General features: G+C 44.9%; 1 protein-coding gene and 1 long non-coding RNA gene across 3 annotated transcripts in view; one reads left to right on the top strand and one right to left on the bottom strand.

The window, feature by feature from the left end:
* Positions 1 to 4,818, bottom strand: part of CHCHD3 (coiled-coil-helix-coiled-coil-helix domain containing 3) — a 144,785-nt gene extending 139,967 nt beyond the window's left edge. The window contains exons 1-2 of one of the 2 annotated variants that reach the window (XM_036401498.2): positions 4,673 to 4,818; positions 2,472 to 2,541 (exon numbers count right to left, since the gene is read on the bottom strand). In XM_036401498.2, the coding sequence (XP_036257391.1) occupies positions 2,472 to 2,541; positions 4,673 to 4,753 (151 nt within the window). In that variant the 5' untranslated portion in view covers positions 4,754 to 4,818. The remainder of the gene's footprint in view (positions 1 to 2,471; positions 2,542 to 4,672) is intronic. The other variant, XM_036401499.2, reaches the window with a different exon arrangement.
* Positions 4,819 to 4,847: 29 nt separating this feature from the next.
* LOC118698310 (uncharacterized) lies at positions 4,848 to 7,058 on the top strand. Its single transcript, XR_004981869.1, has 3 exons — positions 4,848 to 4,950; positions 6,329 to 6,558; positions 6,938 to 7,058. It is a non-coding gene; the product is annotated as an uncharacterized LOC118698310 (long non-coding RNA).
* The last annotated feature ends 14,237 nt before the right edge of the window (positions 7,059 to 21,295 follow it).

The following is a 21,295-nucleotide window of genomic DNA, read 5'->3' as shown; positions in this document are numbered from 1 at the left end:
AGCTTCCCAGGTGTCTCACAGCAAAGGGAATCAACCCAAGCACTGCCAAACTTCTGGGTTTTTTCCTGTTCTAAAAATAAGAGGAGTTCTAGAAAGTAACATCACAATTGTCAGTTTATTTCATCTTTCAGTTCATGCAGAGAAAAAGTGCTGCTGGAACAAAAAAGGTGGATGGAAGCAATTAATACATGAAAGGGCAAAGAACTGCCAGGGTTTATTTGCAGAGGAGTCTTGCTTAACTGGCAGAAATTCAGCCCAATTCTCTAAACTTCCAGGTGCTCCCAAAAACTGAGAACACAAAGTAATTCTCACAAGCAATACTGCAGAGCCTCTCTCTTATTTCTCCTCAGACATTCCAGTTTTAAATTCAGTTTTCCATGCAGTATCCAGCTATCCAGAATTACTAATATCACCAGGACATGCTGCAACTCTTCAAATATATTAAATTTAAAAAATTCATAATCCTGATTTTTCTGAGTACTGGGATGTGCAGGAATAGGATGTCCTTAAGGATCTCCCCCTTTCCCCAAATGTGTCCCTGAAAGCTTTCCCCTATGTGACCTCACAACCAAAAGATGAAGTTTGTTCTCCTAAAGTTCACTTAAATCCTGGGTTTGTCTCCAATTGGAACCCAAGGCTTGAAATCCTCACATCCCAATAATCTCTTTAGATGTTTCTGACACAAGGTATCCACTGAAACTCCACCCAAAACCAGACAGCAACACAAAAAAAGACACCAAACTACAAAAATTCATCGATGAAAACAAGCAAGGTGTGACCCAGCTCCTGAGAGGCACCAGCAGGGCTCATTTCACTTCACCCCTACACAATATTTTGTGATATAAATCAGCCTTGGCTCATTTATTTAATGAAGACATAATAATAAATACAGTGAAAAAAAGGAGAAAAATCCTCTGTGCCTTTAATAGAATCTGTTTCTGCAAAGGGGAAAAAAATTACTGAGCTGCTGACACTCTTGATAATTTAAGCATTTATTCTTCTTTTTTTCCCCTAATAAACTATTAGTTTTTCCAATATGTACTAAGCTAAAATGAATTAAAGCATTCCCTCTGTCTGAAGCTTTAGGTATAATACACACCCAGAAAAAAAAAAAAAAATTAAACCTTGCTGCCTGACCAAATTACTCTCCATCAATATTGCTTTAGGAATCACAGACAGACTTGAAAGATTTTACACTTGTTAAATATTTTAGTGCATTTAATATTACTCAGAAGCCAGCAAGTGAGCCAAGCAAGCTGAGATGCTTTCAGACATTGTCTTTAGATGTAAGTGGATGTAATTTCATTTCTGACCCCAAACTGAAGTCAATAAATTCATCATTATTGGCAAGCAACAAGACACACATTCTTCCATGGAACTTAATCCATTATTCCTCCACCAAAAGCTACCAGAAAGGGCTGGGTTTAAGAACTTTAATGTTTCTCCCTCCAGACATCTTTTCTTATTTTTGTAAAGTGTTATTTGTCTGGGATACAGAAGCACTTCCCCAAAATCACAAGTTCTTCAAGGAAAAACACATTTCATGTTTTCTAAGCTTGGGAAGGTTCAGCAATTCATGGAATTCCGGAATGGTTTGGGTTGGAAGGGACCTTAAAGGGCTTTTAATTCCACCCCTGCCATGGCAGGGACACCTCCCCCTGTCCCAGGCTGCTCCAGCCCCAGTGTCCAACCTTGGGCATTGCAGGGATCAGGGGCAGCCCCAGCTGCTCTGGGAATCCCTTCCCAAAATCCCAGCCCAGTCTCCCTCTCCAGGGAATTCCCTCCATTCCCAGCTCTCCCAGCCTGGGATTGGATCCATCCCCACCCCGACTCCTCTCTAGGAAGGGATTTTGGGATCTGGGGGCTTCACTGGGAATCTCAGGACTCCAGGAAGGGTCTCCCTTGCCTTTTCCATCCCCAACTTCCATAAAAATCCCTTGGGATGGATTCTGAGTGTCCCAAATCCCAGAATCCCAGAGCAGTTTGGGTGGGAAGGGCCCTCCAAGCTCATTCCAGGGCCACCTCCCCTGTCCCAGGCTGCTCCAATCCTTCCTTGGACATTGCAGGGACCCAGGTCATGTAGGATTCCAACACTTCCCAAACTAAAAGTCAGTTTTGATTAAAGGACCAAGAAAATTCCCTTCAGAAGGGAAGGGAAAATTCCCTTTCCCTTCAAGACATATTTGGATATTTGCATGTTCTGGGCTGTTTTGGAGTTTTTAAAGTCTCTAACAACGGATAACAGTGTGGAAAACCCACTCTAATTTGTGTTTTACACTTGAATATCAGGCAGAAAAAAAAACCAAGAGAATTAACTCCTCCATCAGTCCACAAGCTAAAGATGAGCCGAAAAATTAATGTCAAAAAAACCCCATCCCTGTGAAAGGGCAATGAGTTCATTGTGATGCTCTGAAGGGCAAATCTGATTTGTTTTTTGCCCTGAAAAGCTGAGAAGGAGGAGCCAAGCTCACCTGCCCCTCGGTGCTGTCTGCCACTGCCTGAGGAGGGCTCCTTCATGCGATCGATGACGCTGTCGGAGAGCTGCAAAACACAACCAAGGAAACTTCAGCTCCTTCCTGTCCCCATTTCCCCTCCAAATGGAGGAAAACCCCATAAAAACACAGCCTGCAGCTTCTCTGCAACACATGGCAGCTGCTCCAATTCAACCCCCAACAGAAAACAGTGCCCTTCATTGTTCAGAGCACCCACCTCACAAAAAAAGCAGAATAAAATGATTTTGGGTCTCAAAGAGGATACAGGGAAGAGTAAAGGAAATAAAACACTTTTGGGTGTGTTGCTGGTAATTAATCAGTGGTTTTGCCTTTCTCAGTGATTTAATTTGCATTTCTGAGATGCAGAGCATTCAACCCAGGAAGAATTTCATCCTGGGAAAGCCCTCCAAGGACTTGTGCAACACAGGTGGTCACAGTGGAAGACAAAGTTCATTCTGATGTTGACACAAGCACAGAAAAATATTCAAATTGTGCAGAACCCATCAGGGTAAGAGCAGCCTCCAATTCCACATCTATGGAAGCCCATGGACAACATTAACAAAAGGGAAAGAATTATTAGCATGAGAACTTCTGGATTCCAACTTCTGTCATCCAAGCACAGAATTACTTAGGTTGGAAGAGACCTTAAAGAGTTTGAATTCCACTCCCTGCCAGGGCAGGGATGTATTTCACTGTCCCAGGGTGCTCCAAGCCCTGTCCTTGGGCATTTCCAGGGATCCAGGGGCAGCCCCAGCACATGAGCACATGACATGAACATTTCAGAGCACATGAACCCCACTGTGCAGAATATATAAATTATAGTACATTTATATCACTGTCACCTATTTACTCAAGAGCATTAAATGACCAGAAATGGAAAACATCAGATTGCTGAAACAGAATGAACTCTCAGGGCTCCTCCTGCACCTCTCCTCCCTAAAAAGCAGCAATAAATGATAAATTATTATCACTCCTGCTAGGGGCCACACGGTGTCTGACATGGAAACAACTCCTAAGCTGCAGGAATTCCTCAAGTTCGTTGTGTCACAAGTTCTGGGGTGCCCCAATCCTTCCTTGGATGTGAAAAACGCCAATCACTTGGTTTTAGAGTTTTAAAAGTTTAAGAGTAATAAAATGATTATAAAAATAGTAATACAATTAGAGTAATAATAATTTTGGACAATTTGGATTAGGACAATAGGAGATAATAGAAACAAAGAGTTATGGACAGTCTGGGTACCTTTTCTGGGCAAAATAAGCCTGAAAAAGGACACATAGGATTAACCCTTAAAAGCAACAGCCTGTTGCATATTCATACACCTCATCTATGATGCATAAATTCCATTCAAACACAGGATTCTGTCTGGGCAGTGTCAGCTTCTTCCTCTGAATCCTAAGAGTGCCCTCGAGGCAGGAAGAAGTTATTTACTTTTGATAAGAGGGCGATAAATTCTTTTTCTCTGAAAGATTCAGGTGTCCTGTGGCTGCTATCTCGCTGCAAGTCCTTTCTTTAAAAAAAGTATCCTACACAGCATAGTTTCTATTTTAACATTTTTTATAACCTAAAACTATATTCAGCAGACTACTTAAGAGAATTACTACAGCATAACTTTTTAACACAACACGTATAATATGCATTTTAATATTTGCGAAAAGCCAATCATAAAATCGGCATTTTTCACACGGGACATCCCAGGGATCCAGGGCCGTTACAGACAGCAGGGGTGGCATTGCTGCCACCTGCCCTGGAGCTGGACGCGGCTGCCCCTGCATCCCTGAAATGTCCAAATCCAGGCTGGACAGGGTTTGGAGCAGCCTGAGACAGTGGCAGCTGTCCCTGCCATGGCAGGGGTGGCACTTGAATGTCCTCGTAGGCCAACCAGGCAGTGAGCGGTGGCACATACAGTGAAGGTGGATCCAAGGCGTGCAGGGCAGGACATGGCAAAGGGAGGAGCTCCGCGTGGAGGTCAGGCAAAGACAAACGCAGCTCCTGCAGCCGCACAGAGCCCCCAGAACGGCCCACACGCTCCTTATCCCCCCCGAGAGGGGAAATCCCTGAGGGCAGCGGGAAGCGAGCGGGGGCAGCCATTGGGACACGGGGGAGGGACAGTGGGAAGGGGAGCCGCGGGCAGGCCGAGCCCGCAGCGCTGCGGCGAGCCCCGGGCCGGCCCCGCGCTCACCCGCACGCCCTTGACCACGGTGATATTCTCATTCTCGTCCGCCTCGAAGGTGACGCGCCGGGTGCTGCCGCCGCCACCCATCTCGGCCCGCGGACACACGGACGGCCCCAAGGAGACTCGGCGAGCACGCTGCCAGCGCGCCCCGCAGCAACGCCGCTCCCCATTGGCCAGCCGAGCCGCCCCGCCCGTAGAACGCCGCTCCCTATTGGCTGAGCCGGCGCGTCGCCATGGAAACGGCGCGGCCCGCCCCTGCCGGGGAGAGACAGGTACCCGGAAAGGTGCGGGAAGTTTTTCGGGGCGAACTTCACGTGGGGCGCGAGGACTACAAGTCCCATGATGCTCCGCGGAGGGGGGAAGCGGGAAGGGCGTGTCCATCCGCGCGGTGCGCGTTGGGTAATGTAGTCATGGCTGTCCCTGAATCTGTGCGGTACACGAGTTCCTACCAGCACATCCGGGGTGCTGAAAATCCTCTGAGGAGCGGCTGAGGGAGCTGGGAAGGGGCTGAGTCTGGAGCAAAGGAGGCTCAGGGGGCCCTTGTGGCTCTGCACAAGTCCCTGCCAGGAGGGCACAGCCGGGGGGGTCGGGCTGTGCTCCAGGGAACAGGGACAGGAGCAGAGGGAACGGCCTCAGGCTGGGCCAGGGGAGGTTTAGGTTGGGTATTAGGAAAGATTTCATCCCTGAAAGGGCTGTCCAGCCGTGGCACAGCTGCCCAGGGCAGGGGCAGAGTCCCCATCCCTGCAGGGATTCAAAGCCCTGGGGATGTGGCACTTGGGGACATGGTCAGTGTTGGCCTTGGCAGGGCTGGGAATGGTTGGACTCGATGCTCTGGGAAGGCTTTTCCAGCCTAAACCATTCCACGTGTGAAAAATGCCCTATTTTATGATTGGCTTTTCTCAAATATTCCAATGAATATTATATGTATTGTGTTAGAAAGTTATGCTGTAGTAATTCTCTTAAGTAGCGTGTTAAATACAGTTTTAGGTTATAACCTAAGGTTAAAATAGAAACTATGCTATGTAGGATAATTTTTTCCTAAAGAAAGGACTCACACCAGATAGCAGCCACAGGACACCTGAATCTTTCAGAGAAAGAGAATTTATTGCTCCATTATCAGGAGAAATGAACTTCCTCCTGCCTTGCTCAGCTCTGAAGATGCTGGTTAGGATTCAGAGGAAGAAGCTGACACTGCCCAGACAGAATCCTGTGTTTGAATGGAATTTATGCATCATGGATGAGGTGTATGAATATACAACAGGTTATTGTTTTTAAGGGTTAATCCTCTGTTAACATGTGTCCTTTTTCAGGCTTATTTTGCCCAGAAAAGGTACCCAGACATCCATAACTCTTTGTTTTTATTGTCTCGTATTGTCCTAATCCAAATTGTCCAAAATTATTATTACTCTAATTATATTGCTATTTCTATAACCATTTTATTACTCTTAAACTTTTAAAACTCTAAAAACAAGTAATTGGTGTTTTTCACACAGGGTTCCCTGCTGTGCTGAGGGGTGAGAGCTCCAGGGCCTTGCTGCACCCTGGGCCTGGGCTGGTGCCTCATTCCCTTTTCCACATGAAATTCCCATTAGCACCGTCCCTTTGGGCATGTAATTTCCTTTCCAGCAGATTAATAATGTTATTAATGAATTGTCTTTTCAGCCTGCAAGATAAACTGCATCTGGCTCTGGCCATTCTGGGAACCTCTCTTTCCTCCTGAAGTCCCAAATCTTCTGCTGGTCAAATGCTACCAAACACCAACAACCATGATATTTGGGAAACTTCCTCTTTGCTTCTTTTCCCCTTCCAAGTCCTTCATTTCTTGGCTCAAGGAGGGAAAGGCTATTTGCACCAAAGTGATCCCAAAACCTTCCCCTCCCCTTTGTCCCAAGGTGGGTTTTGCACAATGCCAGCAGCTTTTTGCAGCCTTTGTGAGCTGCCACATCTCATTTCTCTGTCCCCACACCACCACCAGCATCAATAGAGCTGCTCCTGCCTCCTTGATCCATTTCCAACCCGTTTTTATTTGGATATAAAGTGTCTGTCAGCCACCATTGCAGCACTGGCTGCCTTCCTTGGGGCTTAAGATCTTGCTGATGGCCACTTTGCTACCAAATAAAGATTGCTGGGGAATATTTCAAGGACACAAAGCTGTTCTCCTGAGGGGTGTGATGTGATGTTTATGGGCTGTTTTTATAGATGTTAAACCACTTTCTATGAGGGGGCACTGTTAAGAATTCACCATCCCTGAAACTGGGGTTTTTTTCACAGAATAAATGTGGATCTCTCTGTCTTCATTCTGAGCACTGTTAAGAATTCACCATCCCTGGAACTGTTTTATTTTCACAGAATGAATGTGGATCTCTCTGTCTTTATTTTGAGCACCAACAAACTGATAGTGATGAGTTTTCTTTATTTTTCTCCTCTGGGAATGTTTTTAAAGGGTCAAATTGTGTTTATTCAGTGAGTGATGGCACTTGTGGAAACGCTCAGCTCCAAATCAGAAGCAGCTCTTCCCAATTTATTTGGCAGAGTCCAGACACAACCCTTGCCTCACTGAACAGGAAGATTTATATTTAGGAATTAAGGTTTTAACAACAGCTCTTTCCTACCAGGGGCTTTTTATGATTGTTTTCTATGGCTGGAAATTACAGAACATATGCAGAGATTTCAGCAGGAGGGTTAAAAAAAAGGGACAAATGGGCAGAATTAAATCTCAAAATGGCTTTGGGTGATTTTGCTGTGTCTGGGAAGTTCAGTGGCAGTGGAAAGAGCAGGACTGAGGTACCCCAGAATTTATGGCTCCCCTCTAATAGGTGGAAATGAAAGAGTCTTTGCTGCAGGCCAGGGCTATCTATATGTCAGGAGCTTCTCTCTGTGGGCTGTCAGGCCCATTGGAGAGCTCTTTGGAGGGTATTGCTAGATGGAGAAAAAAATAAATAAAATACTGTTAGAAATTAATGTTGGAAAAAGTTACAACAAATTTACAGTCCAAAAATCATTTGTTAACTACTGGCAAATAAACTCCTGTCCAGCTCACAACTCTCAGGAGCAATCTGCAAACAGAAAGAGAAGTTGGGCTGTGTAAAAGTGGAACATTTTATATGTTCACATAAATAATGGGCTCATTTCAGGACTGGTGTAATTGTGGTACATGGGATTGTAGGAGTTCCCTTCAGTGGTTAGCAGAGAGTGCATTTCTACCAGGGAAAAAGACAACAAAAAAAGCAGAATGGCAAATAAAAGTGTAGCAATCAATATCCATCTATTAATTGCTTCTGATGGTGATTGATCTGAACCCACTTCAGATGTGTGTAAGCAGAAAATCCACCTCAAACTGGCAAACTCCAGGTATTTCATTGAGAATCTGGAAAACAAGCAGGAACTTCAAATCAGAGAATCACAGAAAAGTTTGGAAAAGCCCTTTAGGATAAGGTCTGACCATTCCTAGCCCTGCCAAGGCCACCCATGTCCCCAAGTGCCACATCCACAGGGCTCTGAAATCCCTGCAGGGATGGGGACTCCCCACTGCCCTGGGCAGCTCTGCCAGGGCTGGACAAGCCCTTTGGGAAGGAATTTCCCCAAAATCCCCCCTGAGGCTGCCCTGGCCCAGCCTGAGGCCGTTCCCTCTGCTCCTGTCCCTGTTCCCAGGCTGTGCCCTCCTGGCAGGGACTTGTGCAGAGCCACAAGGGCCCCTGAGCCTCCTTTGCTCCAGGCTCAGCCCCTGCCCAGCTCCCTCAGCCCCTCCTGGTTCTCCAGACCCTTCCCAGCTCCCTCAGCCCCTCCTGGTTCTCCAGACCCTTCCCAGCTCCCTCAGCCCCTCCTGGTTCTCCAGACCCTTCCCAGCTCCCTCAGCCCCTCCTGGTTCTCCAGACCCTTCCCAGCTCCATTCCCTTCCCTGGACCTGCTCCAGCCTCTCCAGGTCCTTCTTGTCACGAGGGTCCCAAAACTGAACACGGGAATTGAGGTGTGTGGAATTTTTGGGGTCTTTTGTCATGGGGAGGAAAGATGAATCTGTCTATTTTTTTTAGAAGGTTAATTTATTATTTTATGATATCATTATATTAAAGAATGTTACATTAAAACTATACTAAAGAATAGAGAAAGCATACTTACAGAAGGCTTAACAAGATACTAATTAAAACTGGTGACTCCTTCCAGAGCCTGGACACAGCTGCCTGTGATTGGTCATTAAGTCAAATCAATTCACATAAAACCAATGTAACAATCACCTGTTGGATAAACAATCTCCAACCACATTCCAAAGCATCAAAACACAGGAGAAGCAAGCAGATAATTATTGTTTTCCTTTTTCTCTGAGGCTTCTCAGCTTCTCAAGAAAAGAAATCCTGGTGAAGAAATTTTTCTAGAACAGATAACAGTGACAGAGGTGGGGCCTCAGCAGTGCCCAAAACAATGATTAGGTTGTAATTATTATTCTTTTATTTTTAGGTTAAAAGCTTTCACTTTTTGTTCTGCCATGTCCTTTTCCACATTTTCCATTTTGATGGCCAGGTTATAAATGCCTGATTCTTTGTTAAATCACAGTACTCTTGTCCAGTCCTGTTTGTCCGTGTCTGAACATATTCCATTGAGGCAGAAATATTTCTTCCACCACTCAATACTCGATTTTTCTGATGTACTCAACCAGTACTGAAGGACAGCCTTGCCAGGCATTCCCAAATAAATCCTAATGAGCCCAGGAACAAATGAATAATAAAATTCAGGCTCTTGTGTGAGGAATTTTAAAATGCCATGGGAACCCTGGATGGGTGAGGTGCTCATGGCTCATTGCACTCCTGCTGTCAGGTTCTGCTCTGTGGAGCATCTCCTGCTCAGTCACTGTCACACTGAGTGACTTTGCCAGGTGTCCCTTGGTGGTCCTTGTCGAGACTCAGGACATTGCTCTGGCTGCCCTGGGTGATTCCAGACCCTGGTAGGGGCTCAGAGACCTTGGCACAGAGTCACAAACACCTGTGCCTTTGATTTTAGCCCATGGAAACAATTCCCAACTTTCTGTGAGGAGTTACAAGCCACAAGAGTTTGAGTAGAATGATAGTGAATTTGTCACAGGGTGAAAATGTAGAATTTTGGGGATTTAGAATGGGGGTTCAAGAGGCAAGATGGAGGAATCTGGGCGTGTCCTGTCCTCTTCTCCTTGTCCTCCATCTTCTGCTGTGATGGAGGTGACTCTTCTGGATTGGTTTAGAGTAGAGCCAGACTGTCTAACATAGGTGATAGGTACTGGAAAATTATTTTAAATAAAGTACAGGTAGTTCTTAGTATAAAAAGCCAACACCACCCCAAGGGCAGGGACTGTGCCACAACCCAACCTGCTGGACAGATCTCAGCAGGTCAGACAGACAATGTATTAGAGAAGAGCAAATAAACAACCTTGAGAACAAGAGCCAAGGAATCCTGTGTTCTTCTTGGGTCTTGGGGCTGGGAAAAAGAGACTTTCCAACACCTCAGGGTCATCTCAACACCAGAGACCCCATCAGTCCTGTGTGCCCCATGGAAGTGTTCAGTGTGGAAGGGCTGGGATTGTTCCTCAGCTCCTCCTCAGCAGCCACTGAATGTCACAGCAACATCTGCCAGGTCTCAGAGCATGGAAACAGCTCTTTCCTGTGGCACAGAACACAGAGCCTTCTGCTGGAAATGGGATCCTGTCACTGTCATATTTTCTGAAAAATCCCTTGGCCAGGATTTCTTCTCCTGGGAAGAGGAGAAGTCTCAGCTTCTCCTGTGTTTGCTGCTCTGGAATGTGGTCTGGAGATTGTTTATCCAAACATGTGAATTGTTTTTACTTAAAGACCAATCACCATCAGCATGTGTTTGACTCTGAGGAGTCAGTCACAAGTTTTATTATTCATTCTTGTTAAGCCTTCTGTCTGTATCCTTTCTCTTTCTTTAGTATAGTTTTAGTATAGCATAACATAACATAACATAACATAATGTAATATAACGTAATATAATATAATATAATATAATATAATATAATATAATATAATATAATATAATATAATATAATATAATATAATATAATATAGTAATAAATCAGCCTTCTGTGAACATGGAGTCAGATTTTCAACTCTCATCTCCTCCTGGGGACCTCACAAACTCAACAGGGATACCACTGAAGCCTGGAGAGGCTGCCTGGAACAGAGGCTAGAAGAGTTAAAGGAATAAAGATATTTATCAAAGGCCTTCACAGGATACACCTTGGGCAGTGCAAGAGCCCAGCCATGGATGGAGCCAAGATGGACCCAAGATGGATGGTGAGTCAGGAGTTTTGACACTTTTATAAGTTTTAGGTCCATTTCCATATTGGGGTTAATTGTCCAATTCCAGCTCCAGGTTATGCAGTCCCATCCTCCCAGATTGCTCTCCTCAATTCGCTGCTGTTTTTATTGCTTGAGCCCAAAGCTGCAGTGGTGTCCTTGGTTTTCAAGCTAGAAAAGGATTGTTCTGTGTGACTGAGCTGTGAGGAGAACTTGCTGGCACTTTATATGGAGTTCAGAGTCACACACTAATGCAGAATCTGGAAAATAGGAAAGCTAAAGCTCAAGGCATCACAATGACTAAATCATGGATTGTATCTTCAGGACATGCAGACAATCAGGAATTATTTGGGTTGGAAGGGACCTCAGAGCCCTCCAGTTCCACCCGTGCCATGGCAGGGACACCTCCCACTGTCCCAGGCTGCTCCAGCCCCAGTGTCCAGCCTGGCCTTGGACACTGCAGGGATGCAGGGGCAGCCCCAGCTGCTCTGGCAATTCCAGCCCAGCCAGGAATTCCTCATTGCCAAGATCCCATCCCTGGCTGTCCCCAGTCCCTCTGCAGCTCTCCTGGATCCCCTTCAGTCCCTGGAATGTGCTGGAAGCTCTCCCTGGATCCTTCCCTTCTCCAGGGGAACATTCCCAGCTCTCCCAGCCTGGCTCCAGCCCTGGAGCAGCTCCATGGATTCTTCTGGAATCTCTCCAGCAGCTCCAGGTGCTGCTGATGCTGGACTGGGGGCAGCTCTGCAGGTGGGGTCTCACCTGAGAGGGGCAGAATCCCCCCTCCCTCCCCTGCTGCCACGGGGTTTTGTGGCTCTCAGTGCCCACCAGGGCATGTCCAGCTCTCACCCACCAATGCCCCCAAGTCCTTCTGCCAGGACTCTCCTGCCATTGTCCCCCCAGCCTGGATTTGTGCTTGGGTTGCCCTGACCCCTGTGCAGGACCTTGGCCTCCAGCCCTGCTGTGCCACACCCTGGTGCTGTTGGTGCTGTTGGCTGTGGTGTTCTTGGCACAAATTTCAGTTCCTGTCAGTTTCACACTCTGATCAATGATGAATTTTTCTTTTTCTGAGCAAAAAAAAAAAAAAAGAAAAGCTGATTTCAGTGCTTGATGTGTTACGTGCAGGACCCTCGGATTTACCTGTGGACTTCAAAGTGTGATGTATTAACATAATGTCACATTAATCTGTGATAATTTATGGTGATATCCTTTTATCTGACTGGTGTGGTTCCCATCAGCAGCAAGTGAGCTGTGGGATTTGTAGCCAGCCCGACTGTCATCTCCAAGTCCACATTTGATTCATGGTCTCATTTCCTGCTTTTTCCTCCCACTGCTCACAGACTTTTTTTCTTCTTTCCTTTTCCATGGTCCATTTATTAAATGAAGAGTTAGAAACACAATTAGAATTTACTCAAGTCTATAATGTCTGAATATTAAATCTTAGGAGCAATAAAAATTCTTTCCCAAACATTTCTTATCTGTGTTTTCTCTTCAGCTGATGAACTCAGGCCTAATTACTGAATGAGTGACCAAAAAAAGGACCTGATTTGATCCATTCCAAGCAATCTCTGTGTGAATAATCCAGAATTCCCAAGCATGCATAAAGCTCCTCTAATCTAAATTAAGCTTCACTCCAGCACCCAAAACCTGAACTTTAGGGATAACTTTTTATCCATTCCTCAGTACAAATAAAATATAAATTAAGATGGTTGTGGTCACATAGAGCACGTTGTGTATTGGGGTTTTTGTCTTGTTAACAGACAGAAACGACCAAGGGACTTCAAAAATGAATTTTTAAGTGGCTGTTTCCAGCAGAGTGATGGACTGGATGCCACAAGGAGCTCCATGGGTTCAAGTGATCCCTGAGGACAGGGATTGCCTGTCTGGGGTGGTCTCCTGTGCCTGGCTAAATCCAGGAGGGCAGGGCTGAACACAAATTTGCAGTCCAAAAATCATTTGTTAACTACTGGCAAATAAACTCCTGTCCAGCTCACAACTCTCAGGAGCAATCTGCAAACAGAAAGGGAAGTTGGGCTGTGTAAAAGTGGAACATTTTATATGTTCACATAAATAATGGGCTCATTTCAGGACTGGTGTAATTGTGGTACATGGGATTGTAGGAGTTCCCTTCAGTGGTTAGCAGAGAGTGCATTTCTACCAGGGAAAAAGACAACAAAAAAAGCAGAATGGCAAATAAAAGTGTAGTAATCAATATCCATCTATTAATTGCTTCTGATGGTGATTGATCTGAACCCACTTCAGATGTGTGTAAGCAGAAAATCCACCTCAAACTGGCAAACTCCAGGTATTTCATTGAGAATCTGGAAAACAAGCAGGAACTTCAAATCAGAGAATCACAGAAAAGTTTGGAAAAGCTCTTTAAGATAAAGTCTGACCATTCCCCAACATTGCCAAGCACTACTGAGCCATATCCCCAAGTGCCACATCCACAGGGATCCAGCTGCTCGGGTACAAAGCAGGAGGATTTCATGTTTAACATCAATGTCAGCCCCAATGTTCCCTGACCTTCACCAGGCTCTGCCTCCTGTGGAGTTTTTCATCAGAGAACTTGGCTGGGCTGGGGCATCATCCAGGCCACATCCCAGAGCCTCCTGCAGGGAGCATCAAGGGCTTGGGACTTCCATGGGTGTTGGGGAAGGTGAAACAGGAAAGCCTTATAAATATCATTATCTGACAAAAGATTTTGAGAATATGGAAACTATAAGTGAGATTGAAATCAAAGCAAGCTTTGAGATCCCTCAGTTACTGAACAACTGGAAAACAATGGCATGGCTGGCTGAAGGTGATCCCCTTTTGATGGAACAACACCCTCTGCTTGCAGACAGGCCCAAGGGGCAGAGCAGACCCTACAGCTTGGCAGAGGGGGCCCAAAGAGGAGTTTGTAGGGTTTAAAATGTAACACAGGATGGTAATGTAGTGATTCTTATAGGCTGTATGGAAATGCTATAGGATTTGTATCTCGTATGAGATTGGTTAGTGAGAATTAAAATATTCAACACAGAAGATGATTTATGGTATTGGAACGGGAGCCTTGCCCTCTTACCCTTTTTTACTCCCTTATTCTCTCACTCTCTCATCCTCTCTGCCCCTCTCTTCTTTCGGGCCTGCTCTGAGCTGTGGCTGGCAGCTCCCAGCAGGGCCCTGCACCCAGGCCCTGTGCAATAAACCCCAAATCCCAGCAGGGCCCTGCCCCCAGGCCCTGTGCAATAAACCCCAAATCCCAAAAGGCCCCTGCACCCAGGCCCTGTGTAATAAACCCCAAATCCCAAAAGGCCCCTGCACCCAGGCCCTGTGTAATAAACCCCAAATCCCAGCAGGCCCCTGCACCCAGGCCCTGTGTAATAAACCCTAAGTTCCAAGACCTGGCTTCAGAGATCTCTCGTCTCCATCCGTCCTGACCGTCCTACCCTCCAATGCTCCTACACATGGAGAGAGCTGCTGGTGTTGAGTCACAAGGCCTGGGAGCTGAGCTTTCACCATCAGGGTTTTGATCATTCTCTGTCCTTTCTGCTCTCTCTGAAGAGAGAGAGAGAGAGATTTGAAGTTCTCTCTGTTAATATTCACTTTTTTCACTGCATCATTAAACATCTCCCTCCCTCTCTCCCTCCCTTGTTGTTTTTTTTTTTTATTTTTGTGGGGGCTGAACTGCAGAATTCCTCTCTGGAAAACATTATCTGATATCTCTGTTTATTGTTTGTGCTTCCTCAGCAGCCAGGAAGTGCTGTGCTTGAGACAGCCACAATACAAAGCAACACACTCCATTTCCAGAAGACTTCAAACTGGTTTTATTCCAGCATTCATGCTTTTTATACATTCTCACACAACTCTTCAGTTTGCACTTTAATCATGGGTCACAAGAGACAAACAAGATGCTCATTGGAACAGGCAGTTGCAGTTTCTCTGATTTATCCTTCTTTCTGTCTTGGGTTCTGCATCAATGACCTGGGGAGGAAATTCTTTCAGGGGTAAACATGGATCCTCTTATCAAACGTGGATCCTCTTCTCATCAAACATGGATCCTCTTCTCAAACATGGATCCTCTTATCAAACATGGATCCTCCTATCAAACATGGATCCCCTTATCAAACATGGATCCTCTTATCAAACGTGGATCCTCTTCTCAAACATGGATCCCCTTATCAAACATAGATCCTCCTATCAAACATGGATCCCCTTATCAAACATGGATCCTCTTCTCAAACATGGATCCTCTTCTCAAACATGGATCCCCTTATCAAACATGGATCCTCTTATCAAACATGGATCCTCTTCTCAAACATGGATCCTCTTCCCAACCTTCTCTCTGGCTCACAGAAGTGGCTCTAAAGCCTCTTCCACAAGGAAGGCCAGGCCTGGTGTGCACAGGGAGCCCAGGGGAAGGAGCAGAGTGGTCATGGAGAGCTCCATGGAAACATGGAAGCGTCACTGGGTGTCCATGGGGATGTGGGGATTGCTGAGGAGCTCAGCCTCAGCCTGGGGGTGGTCTGGCCACCAGGAAAAAGGCTCAAGAGGGAAAGAAGAGACAGGAAGAATTAGAAGAGAAATTAATTTTCCAATGTGAGAGAAATCTCCTTGAGGGAGCATGTGGGTAAAAGCTCCAAAGTCACAGAGGATAGGGAGGTCTTTACTGTCCCCCAGTAATAAAAGATAAAACAAAAAAATCAGGATTCAAACACTTGCTTGTATACAAATATAACAGTCTTCACCATCCTGGAATTAAATTTTCTGTGCCTTGTCTCTTTATTTATGGGTAGGATCCTTCTACTTCCACTGCCCTTGTCCTGAATCCCATTCCAGTCCTTCCAGCAGACATGAAAAGAATCATCCCATGTTGGGACATCACCTCCACTGCCACTAAAATAGACTTTTTTTCTGTAATAGAGCTTATCCAATATCCAACATCATGTGAAACAGCAGCTCAAACTAAGTAAGAAACTTAAAAATGATGAAGGATGAAACTTTAAAATTGCGTAGGATACAGTTTAAAATGGAGTAGGATTCATGTAAAATCCTTCAGTGTTTTTGGTAGTTTACTGTTCAAAAGAAAAAGCAATTCTTAGCAGTCCTGGATATGCATTCATTGAAACCCCTCAATTTCTACAGGGAAATTCAAGCCTCAGTCTTAGGGTTGATCTTTGGGGGAAAGTGAAACCCTTGATTCAATCCAGTGGCCTAAAGTTTATTAGAGGAAAATGGATCAGCATCACTTTGCTCCACACTGCCTAATAAAATATTTTATTCTTCTAGAGACCTTAATTCCATGTATCCAAACCCAAAATGGAGAGCAGTCAGATTGTTTCTTTACACAATTTTCTTGGAGAGCTTTCCCCAGGGAGATTGTGGTTCTTTAATTGAAATGTGCCTGTATTTCCTTCAGCTCATTATAGGAGCTTTAAACAAGACCCAGTCTGTGGGAATCAGCAGGGAAAAGTCCTTTATTTGCCATCCAGGTTACTCCACTGGCACTGTTTGCTTTTCCAGGAGTAAATTTTCCAACAGGCTGACAGCTCCGTTGTTAAAGTGCCATAATAATTAAAGAGGAGATTAAACAATTCAGGAGAACAGTGACTAATTGAAAGAGGTGCATTTCCCTCTGAATGCAGCATGAGGGACACCAGTGATGACATTCTGCCCCAAAAATGTATTCCAGGGGTTGGTGCAGTGTGGATTTGAGCCCAGGAAACAACTCAGGGGTGGAAATAAAGCTCCACAGTGAGTCAGGGAGTTCAGTGTTTGTGCCTTGACTGAAAGATGACTGATGGGTTATTTGATTACAGAGCTGAAACACTTCCACAAGGAGCAAATATTGGAGCTTTTCAACCTCTCAGGAGGAATTCTAACAGAGGGTGGGTGTTAAAGGAGGAGAAATACATTTTATGAGACAGATCTGCAAGGATTTGGGACAAAGCTGAAGGAAAAGTAAATCCCCTGTGTCCACCCTGCGTGCCTGGAGCAGGTTCTCCTTCAGGAGCGTTGGCAAGGGAAGGAAATGTTGTGGCAGGAGGGCAAAGTAGATTCAATGGTGTTAAAAATCCTGTCCCTGGAGCTGCCAAGGATTTCAAAATCATCAATTAATCTGCTACTGTGGGCAAGTGGAAGATCAAGGTGAGGAACAGACTCTTACTGCTCTGAAAACTCAGGTGTCTGCTCAGGTTGGGTTGGGGACAGCAGGGGCAGTTTGAGGGACTGCCTCATCTTACTGCCAGTGTCAGACACCTCAGTCTGCTGAAGATGGTGATTTTAGGAAGAAATTCTTTGCTATGAAGGTGGTGACACTGCACAGGGTGCCCAGAGCAGCTGTGGCTGCCCCTGGGTCACTGGAAGTGTCCCAGACCAGGCTGGGCAGGGCTTGGAGCACCCTGGGACAGTGGAAGGTGTCCCTGCCCATGGCACTGGATGGGCTTTGAGGTCCCTTCAACCCAAACCATCCTGGGATTCTGTGATCCCCAGAAGTGGGAGCTGGCTGAGCCTCACTGAGCCATCCTGCCACTCCAATTTTTGCCCAGTACATTCCTGCCAGTGAGGCCAGAGCTTTCAGTGTGAGCTGGATGAAATCTCTGCTCCATGGCTGAGTTTGCCTCACTCTGGCAGGGAGGGAGCAGTGGGCCTTCCATGATGAGCTTGAAATGGGAAACAGCATAAAAAAGGATTGTAGGAATCAAAGTGGAAAAGAACTTTGGTTGTCCTTTCCTTTGGCATAGCCTTGACAAGGACCTCCTGCCTTTGCTGGTCCCTCAGCAGATCTAACAGATTAAAACTAAACATTTTCCTGATTTTTTCCTAATCAGATTCTTGTTAAGATACAATAAACCAACCTAATATGAATATTTCTGTCTGTGGCAGCTGTTGTGGCCACATACTGGGGAAAGGTGGATCATGCCACATTTCTGCAGATGTTTGATCCCTTTCTGGAGAAGGATTTTATCTCTAATGCTGCACTCACACAGCCCAGAGCTCTCAGGTTACTGTGGGGAGGTCGCCAGCTTCTCCAGAGGTTTGTTCTGTAAAATTTGCTCTTTTCCTCTCTGGAAGAAATCATGCAGCCAACTGCCTGTGTGTGCAACAGAGGCAATCCAAGCAAAACCCAGAGTTGTGTGTTATTTGCCAGGATGATCAGGAATGGTGAAACAGCAAACTGATTAATTATGCATGACCCAGGCAGATTATTTACTCAGTCAGACACTAACACAGGATCTTTTGTCTTGTTTTCGGTCTTGCTTGCTAATCTGTTTGATTTGGCAGTTTGTAAATAGCTGGTTAATAAAATTTGGGAATATTAAACCTGAGTGGTGAGTAAAGGGCAGCCAATGCTCACATCAAAGGGCAGTGAAAGAGACAGATCTTTTTTAATCAGCTGCAATAGGGGAGAAGTAACAAAGCAGGGAGAGGAAACAAAGACAGGCCCCCAAAATGCAGTTTTGTGACCCCACCTGGGGTTCTGTGCCCAGATCTGGGGCTCAGAATCACCTCTGCTAATTCACCATTTCTGTCTGACACAACTGACATCACTCTGTAAATACTTTATGGTTTTAGCAGCTTTTCCCCTCCCATCACCGAATATTTAAGAGTTGTAAATTACTATTGGGTTGCTCTGGCTGAGCTGTTTGGGCCATGGACTGAACTGTGCAGATGAGAGGAAATTATCAGTCACACACTGAGGAAGGACATTTTGTGTTTCCATCTCCAATCTCTTCTATCCCTCTTCTGTCAAGGCTGTGGCTGCCCCTGGATCCCTGGAAGTGCCCCAGGCCAGGCTGGACAGGGCTGGGAGCCCCCTGGGATGGTGGAAGGGTCCCTGCCATGGCAGGGGATTGGAATTAAAAGTGCTTTAAGTTCCCTTCCAACACGAACTATTCTGTATTTCTATGGTTATTGTTTCAAAAAGCTTTAATTTACATTGAAAAATGCACCCATATAATATATAATATATAATATATAATATATAATATATAATATATAATATATAATATATAATATATAATATATAATATAAAATATATAATATATAATATATAATATATAATATATAATATATAATATATTATATATTATATATTATATATTATGTATTATGTATTATGTATTATGTAGTATGTATAATATGTGATGTGATATGTGATATATAATATGATATCAGATATCAGAATAAGGTATCAATAATATATAATATTTAATATGTAATATGTAGTATAGAATATAAAATTCATAATATGTAATATGTAATATACTATCTATTATATACTATATACTATCTACTATATACTATATATTATATAGTATATTTTATATATAATGTATAATATATATTATGTAATATATTATATATTATATATCATATGTAATATATAATATGTAATATATATTATGTAATATATAATGTATAAATTGTTAATTTATATTGAATAACATTTTGCTCACAAAGGCATTTGGCAAGTGAAGCACTTCTATCCCTATTTTACAGGTGCAGAGCAGGAGAGCGTCTGGCTCGGGATCACACAGCCCTGGCAGAGCTGAGAGCTCCTCAGGGTTTTCACTCTGGATCCACTAAATATAAATATATATAATACATATACAAATATATATAATATGTATTTAATATACCAGGATCCACTCTGTGGATCATCCTGAACATCTGGTGTGACACCCATCCCAACCCCTTCCCTGCCCCACGTTTATTTCCAGCTCCATGCTGTGCTGCACAAGGTCTGTGACCCTACAGGGAACCCCTGGCAGTGTCTGTGCTGCAGGAATGCCAAACACCCCATCCCACAGGGATTCTCCTGCAGGACACCTCCCTTCCCTGCTGCAGGAATGCCAAACACCCCATCCCACAGGGATTCTCCTGCAGGACACCTCCCTTCCCTGCTGCAGCAATGCCAAACACCCCATCCCACAGGGACTCTCCTGCAGGACACATCCCTTCCCTGCTGGGATAATGGGGTGGCTCTGATCACCAGCCATGGGAGGGTTTGTTTCCACACCCTGGAGCTGTGTGTGGCCCCACATTTTCCTTTTCTGCACACTCTTCAATCCCAGCTCTCCAGGCAGTGATTAATGCTCTCAAGGACTTCTCCATGGCAACAATCAATCTGGCATTCCCTAATTTTCAAGTGCTTTACTTTGCCACATTAACAGGGTTTCCTGTTAAAGGACGTGTGCTGTGTCCTGTATGTTTTTAATGCAGGATTTGAGTCCTGAATGGGAAGCTTAAATTTATACATGTCCTTTTATTCCAAAGATTTCTGAGGTAACAGCAGCAGAGTGCTTTTCCCTCCAGATGACGTGGTGGCCTGTGATAACTGAGAAGATTTTTGTCCTGTATTTCTGTCTAGGGTTAGTAAATAAATGATTCCACAGCGCAGAGATGCAGAAGCTGACAAGAGCATCGGAATCCATTGGAAGAGGGAGGCAGGAGGTCCAGACAGACACGGATGGGAACAGCAAGAGGCAATTTCCTCCTCAATCACGGAGCCTGTGCCCAGCAGTGTGTCCTCAGCAGAGTCCAGTATGTAAATTGAGTTTCTATTTTCGTGGCTTCGAGGTAACCAGCAACAGATGGTGTTTTGAAACACTCATAATTTTGGCTAATAGAGTCACTGCTGCCAACTGTCCTGTCCTCCAAACAGTGATTAATATATTATTAGTAATAAATAATACCTAATGATGATACAAACAGCCCAAACCCTGGAGTCCTTAGTCCTGAGCAACTCCCACACTCTCCAAGACTTTGTGCTCGTGCCTTTGGATGCCAAAGTTGTTTTGCTTGATCCACGTTCCCAATACTCACTTTTATGAACACACGTCCTGTGGGCATCCTCCAGATGCCACCTCTCCTGTAGGAATTCCATATGGCTGTCAGGAACAGAGCTTGCTCATGCAGGACTCTGCCATGGAAACTTTGATCAGAGCTTCCATTAAATTCCCACAGCACGGGAGTCAAAAAACTCTCACCGGCTTTGAGCACTCAGATCCAGATGGTCCCTCCCAGCTCCAGGGGAAGGATTGGAAAGGCAAAGTGAAATCCCATCTTTTCTGGTTGTTACAATAACCTGGACATGGCTGGAAGGAGAGCCAGTGATTTCTACCTGAGTGAGTGAGTGAGTGGTGCAAGGCCAAACATTCCCAACAAAGGAGCTTCTTATGTTCCTGTTTGGAAAGAGGACAGAGCACATGGAAAATGCAGCAGAAGGTGGGACAGAGTCCAGCTTGTGGACAGGCTTCAAAAGAGGGAAGCAGGATAAGCCTGGAAGGCACTGTGCTGTAAAAGCAATGCCTGCACTTAATGAAGGGGAAGAATAGAGTGAGGAAAAAAAGCACTGAAGGATCAGAG

This window comes from Molothrus ater, chromosome 5, assembly GCF_012460135.2.
Source record: "Molothrus ater isolate BHLD 08-10-18 breed brown headed cowbird chromosome 5, BPBGC_Mater_1.1, whole genome shotgun sequence".
In the NCBI taxonomy this organism is placed as follows: domain Eukaryota; kingdom Metazoa; phylum Chordata; class Aves; order Passeriformes; family Icteridae; genus Molothrus; species Molothrus ater.
This window is presented reverse-complemented; position numbering and strand designations above follow the sequence as displayed.